The 5,879-nt window shown below is 48.8% G+C and overlaps 2 protein-coding genes across 3 annotated transcripts; one reads left to right on the top strand and one right to left on the bottom strand.

Moving 5' to 3' along the window:
• The first annotated feature begins 1,200 nt into the window (after window positions 1–1,200).
• On the top strand, window positions 1,201–3,149 carry LOC123403422 (pectate lyase-like). Its single transcript, XM_045097359.1, has 3 exons — window positions 1,201–1,411; window positions 1,521–2,427; window positions 2,532–3,149. Exons 1-3 carry the CDS (start codon window positions 1,263–1,265, stop codon window positions 2,751–2,753), a joined length of 1,278 nt encoding a protein of 425 aa, XP_044953294.1. The 5' UTR covers window positions 1,201–1,262; the 3' UTR covers window positions 2,754–3,149.
• A 140-nt stretch (window positions 3,150–3,289) lies between these two features.
• LOC123403421 (nuclear ribonuclease Z) lies at window positions 3,290–5,575 on the bottom strand. Of its 2 annotated transcripts, none has more exons than XM_045097357.1 (6): window positions 4,931–5,575; window positions 4,727–4,822; window positions 4,504–4,617; window positions 4,129–4,197; window positions 3,947–4,021; window positions 3,290–3,521 (listed from the first exon to the last, which is right to left on the bottom strand). In XM_045097357.1, the coding sequence occupies exons 1-6, from the start codon at window positions 5,558–5,560 to the stop codon at window positions 3,447–3,449; spliced, it is 1,059 nt and encodes a 352-aa protein (XP_044953292.1). In that variant the 5' UTR covers window positions 5,561–5,575; the 3' UTR covers window positions 3,290–3,446. The 2 variants fall into 2 exon arrangements, with proteins under 2 accessions (XP_044953292.1, XP_044953293.1); XM_045097358.1 differs by having other exon boundaries at window positions 3,449–3,581.
• Window positions 5,576–5,879: the final 304 nt, after the last annotated feature.

Below are 5,879 nucleotides of genomic sequence, written 5' to 3'. Positions count from 1 at the left end.
ATGACGTGGTACTAGTCGATGATAATCGAACGGGGGCCATAGGAAGTTAGAGCTATGGAGAAAAATCTTGGAATTGAAAGATATTAGACTTAGTAGAACTGAAACTAGTATATGAGGTGTCATTTCAGTACTACTAGGCACAAGGAGGAAAGGTTAGCCTTGATGGGCACGTGATGCCTTTCTATATTGGGATCAATGTTGCAAAAGAAATGGGGATATCAATGAAGATGTGAACCGTCGAATGAGAGCCATGTGGATGAAGTGGCGCCAAGCTTCTGGCATTCTCTATGACAAGGGAGTACCACACTGACTAAAGGGCAAGTTGTATTGGACGGCGATTCTACCTACAATGTTGTATGACGCTGAGAGTTGGTCCACTAAACGGTGATGTGTCCAACAGTTAGATGCGGCGGAGATGCACATATTTAGATGGACGTGTGGCCGCACAAGGAAGCACCGGGTCTGAAATGATGATATATGAGATAAAATTGAGGTAGCACCGGTTGAAAGGAAGTTTGTCCAACATCGTGTGAGATGGTTTGGGCATATTCAGCGCAAGCCTCCAAAAGGTCTAGTTCATAGCGGACGGCTAAACCGTGTTGATGGAAGGAGTCTTTAAAGATAGATTTGAAGGAGCAGAGTATCACAAAGAACTAGTCATGGACAAAGGTGCGCAAAACTTGCTATCCGTGTATTAGAATCATGAGTTGGTTGTGAGCTCTTATGAGTTTCTTCTCTAGTTTGTTCTAACTTGTTTGGAGCTAAAGGCTTTGTTGTTGTGCTCTAATTTGTCCTAAGTTGTGTTGTTGTTGTTATTGTTCTCATAAAAAGAGTTGATAGGGAGTCCAAGTTCTTTTTTTCTCAGATTGAGTTGATTAGACATCTTTTATTGAAATGTCATTTTCAAAGAAGAATTCGTTCATGCCATTTTACACACGTACTACGTCCTACTAGGAAATATACGCGAGAACTAAAGTTGAGTCGACCTAAGGAACGTTCATTGCCAGAATTCATGCGTTCCCTCCTCTTGGCTCTCGTCTGCCCAAGAATAGAAAACCAAATATTGGCAAAACAATTCGTCTTCTCCGGGGAGCGTGGCTCGCCTCAGCCCTCTGTGCTAATAATACCACCTCGACGGCCATCCTCCTACGTATATAAGGCTTGTCCTCCCTTCCACGCGAGCGATAGGGTTGTCCCCTCTCTATCTATCTCGAGCTACCCAAACAAATCAATCATACCACAAGATAGAGAGTTAGTTGTCCATGGATCGGGGCCTCCAATGGAGCAGGCCGGCGTCGCTGCTCCTCTTGGGGGCGGCGTTCCTGGCGACGGCGGCCGTAGCGAGCGCCAACCCGGCGTACAACCCCGACCCCTACAGCGTCGTCGACAACTTCAACCGCGCCGTCCACAGGCATGCATGAATGCATTATATATATAGCATAAACTTGTAGCGACTAGCGATCGAGTGAGTTGTGGCATGGCATGGCATTGGCATGAACATGCGGTGAGCGTGCGTGCAGGTCGACTAGCCCGCGTCGTGCGCTGTCGTCGGAGAAGAAAGAGAAGAAGCAAAAGTACAATGGCCCGTGCCTGGCGACGAACCCGATCGACCGGTGCTGGCGCTGCCGCAAGGACTGGGCGACGGACCGGCAGCGGCTGGCCCGCTGCGCCAAGGGCTTCGGCCGCGGGGCCACCGGCGGCCTCCACGGCAAGATCTACATCGTGACGGACCCAAGCGACGAGGACTTCACCAACCCGCGTCCCGGCACGCTCCGGTGGGGCGTGGTCCAGCTGGAGCCTCTGTGGATCATCTTCGCCAGGGACATGATCATCAACCCGACCCAGGAGATCATAATCCAGAGCAACAAGACCCTCGACGGGCGCGGCGCGCAGGTGCACATCGCCAACGGCGGCGGCCTCACCATCCAGCACCAGAACAACGTCATCATCCACAACCTCCACGTCCACGACATCAAGCACACGGACGGCGGCAACGTGTCGCTGGCGGCAAACCACGCCACCATCCGCACACGCGCCGACGGCGACGGCGTCTCCATCTTCAACGCCACAAACGTGTGGGTCGACCACCTCTCCATGGCGCTCTGCGAGGACGGCATGATCGACGTGGTGGCCGCCTCCACCGCCATCACCATCTCCAACTGCCACCTCACCAACCACAACGACGTGATGCTCTTCGGCGCCGACGACAACAAGCCCGAGGACAAGGTGATGCAGGTCACCGTCGCCTTCAATCACTTCGGGAGAGGCCTCGTGCAGAGGATGCCCCGATGCCGCTACGGCTTCTTCCACGTCGTCAACAACGACTACACACACTGGCTCATGTACGCCATTGGAGGCAGCAGCGAGCCCACCATCATCAGCCAGGGGAACCGCTACATCGCACCACCAAACATGGCTGCCAAGCAGGTACGTACTACGTACATCCTCACTCAGTCCATGCATGGGTCGATCGAGGAATCATGCATGCATGTTCAAATCATGCATCAACCAAACGTGAATGGGTGGAGCAGGTGACCAAGCGCGACTACGCGCCGGAAGCGGTGTGGAAGAACTGGGTGTGGAGATCGGAGGGCGACCTGATGATGAACAACGCCTTCTTCCAGACGTCCGGCGGACAAATAAGCCAGAAGCTCAACGGGAAGGACCTCATCAAGCCCAAGCCAGGGGAGTACGTCACGAGGCTCACCCGCTTCTCCGGCACGTTGGCGTGCAAGCCGGGCTGTGCCTGCTGACCGTCGCCAGCCATACCTCACCTGCGAGGCGGAGTAGCCGGAGCCGCACGCACGCCTATATGTCGTCGCCGGCCGGCCGCACGCCCAAGGGAAGGACGCAGTTATTAACGTTCCATGCCAGAGGAAGAAGAACCCATCTTTGATGCTAGACAACAAACCCGCAAGCATGCATAGAGGAATGGAGGAGGGTGGTCGCATTCATCAGTCTGCTACTCTCTGTTTGTGTAATCAATGTACGTATCACTACTTGCTTTTCTTTTTTTTTTGGTCTTCTTCAGAGGAAGTAGGAATTGTGTACCTATATATATACATATACGCATCCATGTTGTACGACATGGATGTACTTGTAACCGCTGTTGTTTATGAATTGTATACCGTATCGACCATGTTCAGAAAGATATGTTGCAAATACAGCTTGTTTTGTACTACTTCTTTCAAGTTCTGTCAACAGGCATTTCACAAAATTCCTTCATCAGCATTTCAATGTTCTCCGATCTCACGTAGACAAAATGAACACTGAACTGAAGGAGTCATCATTTCACAAACTTTCAGATGAATTTAGTACTGTAGTAGGGACGTGTCAAGAACGCTGTTGCGATGCCATACCATAGAAGAAAGGTTTTGGGTAAAAAATACAGAAACTTTGTTCGTTCAGATGGTAGAAGGGAGGTTAATGGCTATCTCAGCCTAATTTCAGATGCCCTCTTTCAACGCATAGACTCTGCTTAGGAACGACGGCGGCAATCTACTTATCCCTGCATCAATTTCCTGAAAAAAGCAGCTGTAGTATTAAGATTTGGACATTCAAACCATCCCTGCATCAATTTCCTGAAAAAAGCAGCTGTAGTATTGAGATTTGGACATTCTTCTTCTTTCATACAAAGATAGTTCTGTACGTTTGATGATGGTGCCAAGAGATACAACTCATTTACTTTCAAACCATCTAGAGTCAAATAGAGGGGGGTTTCACAGAGCAAGGGAAATGCAGTAAGATAAGATAATTGATAATTGGTGAAGTTGATCAACATAAAAGCTAAAACTAGCATGTGGAGCCAAAGCACTCCTTAACATGAGCAAAATTGGGATAAATCAGCCATTAAAGGGGGTAAAATAGACTTCAACCAATACGTCAAATTTGATTAGAAGCCATATTATTTCAACAGAGAGAACTGAAATGATAGATAGTAACCCACCTCTGTCGTATAACGAGCCGAAAAGTGAATTAGTAGAATGGCTCTGTTTTCAAACTTATCAGAGAGATTCGCAATCTGGAAATATCATCAGACATAAATGGAAGCATAAGCACTATTATGGATGCTAGGTGATCTTTCTTTCCTATGACATATACAAATAATCAAAGTAACTGCTGAATAACCTCAAACAAGTGTATGTGCCCATATTCTCTTGCATGCTCAATCGAGACAGAGTCATCAAGGAAGGTACTCTGAAATTTTTAAGAAGAAGTCAGCAGATCAATAATAGGAATGAACAAAAACTCGTGAGGGGAAAATAACAGCAAAAAAAATCATCAAAAGAAATGAAATATGCTTCTAACCATCAGGATTCGATTAATTGCTGCTAACTGGTGGTACAGTGAGTTTTTCCTAGATGTGATAAGTTCTGTTTCCAGAATAACATCAGCTAGCTTGCATGCAGTGAAATTTGAATATACTTGGGAGACAAAAACTGCTTGCTATTGTTAATAAAATGGAAGTTGGTTTTATGCTGATAAATCGGCAAGATGCAATACCTCCATCACAAGAATTTTCGCCTTCAATACGTCCGCATTATCAGGGTCAAGAATGAAATCTGACATCGTATCCCCAGTGAAAGCAACCTCGGGTGTTGTCACTGTATTAGTAATCTGCAAGGAATGGAAAATTGCAAGCACATGATCACATCAACAACTCTTAGTAGATTCTGATTTTCTTATCCCTATGATGAAATAGTGACATCCACCAAGACATACAGACCTCCACACCTGATAACTTCAACCTTTTGATCTCGCTCCCCGGGAGGCCAAGATAATCCTGCTTGAGCTTTTGCTTCACCGAGTATATCACGTACCCCTAAACCATATCAGGCATCACTTTCAAGTTTCAACCAAGTCATTGCAAAATTCCTCACAAATCGACCAGGGGATGCACAATTCCAAGAACTGAAGCAAGTTCCCTCACCTGGCTGGGTATGGTATGGTAGGTCTTGAAGGCCCTGACCTTGAGATCCCTCCTGAGCTCATACTCCTCGCCAACGTCGAGCGGGATGAGGGTGTGGTTGAGCTCGGACTGGTCCATGGCGCGGTGCACGTCGAACAGCCGCTCCACGAGCTCGCTGAGGTACTTGGGGACGAAGATGGTGGGCGGGCGCAGCCTGTAGAGCCCCCGCGTGGCCACGTACATGGGGAGGCCCCCGATGTGGTCGAGGTGGGCGTGGGAGATGAAGAGGAAGTCCTGCGACACGGCGCGCTGTGGGCACCGGCCTATGTCGAAGGCGAGGCTCAGCGTCGGGAAGATGACGCACGTCTCGTGCCCGCCGATGGAGATGCCCTCCACGGGGTACCCCTCGATTTCCAGCCGGGGCTTCGCCTTGGGCTTTACGGCTGGGGAGGGGCCTGGAGGAGGAGGGGCCGTGGAGGTCGCCGCCTCGGCCAACTTGCCGCTCTTCGCCATGCCGCCGCCGCCGCCGCCGCCGCCGGGTGGAGGTTCGATTTTGGTGAACAACGGAGTTACAGAAAGGTACTGTACCTGCGAAGGGGAAATGAACCCCTGTGCTCTCGGGTTCACACGCACCTGATATGGACAAAACATTTTAGCAATTGAGAAAAAAAAAACTCAAACCACCCGGGAACGCGCCCACACGTATTGGCGTTAAGAGCTCTTGCCACACATTTCGTGTGGTGTGCAAAAGAAACAACCCGTATGTCTATGTGTGGGTAAAATAGTTAACACCTACATGTCCGTACTTCTGCCTCACGTCACCACATGCATGCATGTGGGAATTTTTTTTGAATTTCAGATTTAAAAACGTTTTATCTTGTAAATGAAAAATCCGATTGATGATCCGTTTACATCATTAAATCCATCGTGACGAGATCTTCGAAACTAGATTTCATATCAATATATTTCG

This window comes from Hordeum vulgare, chromosome 6H (assembly GCF_904849725.1).
Source record: "Hordeum vulgare subsp. vulgare chromosome 6H, MorexV3_pseudomolecules_assembly, whole genome shotgun sequence".
NCBI classification, from domain to species: Eukaryota; Viridiplantae; Streptophyta; class Magnoliopsida; order Poales; family Poaceae; genus Hordeum; species Hordeum vulgare.
The sequence above is the reverse complement of the archived record's forward strand: the minus strand, read 5'-3'. Positions and strand labels throughout refer to the sequence as shown.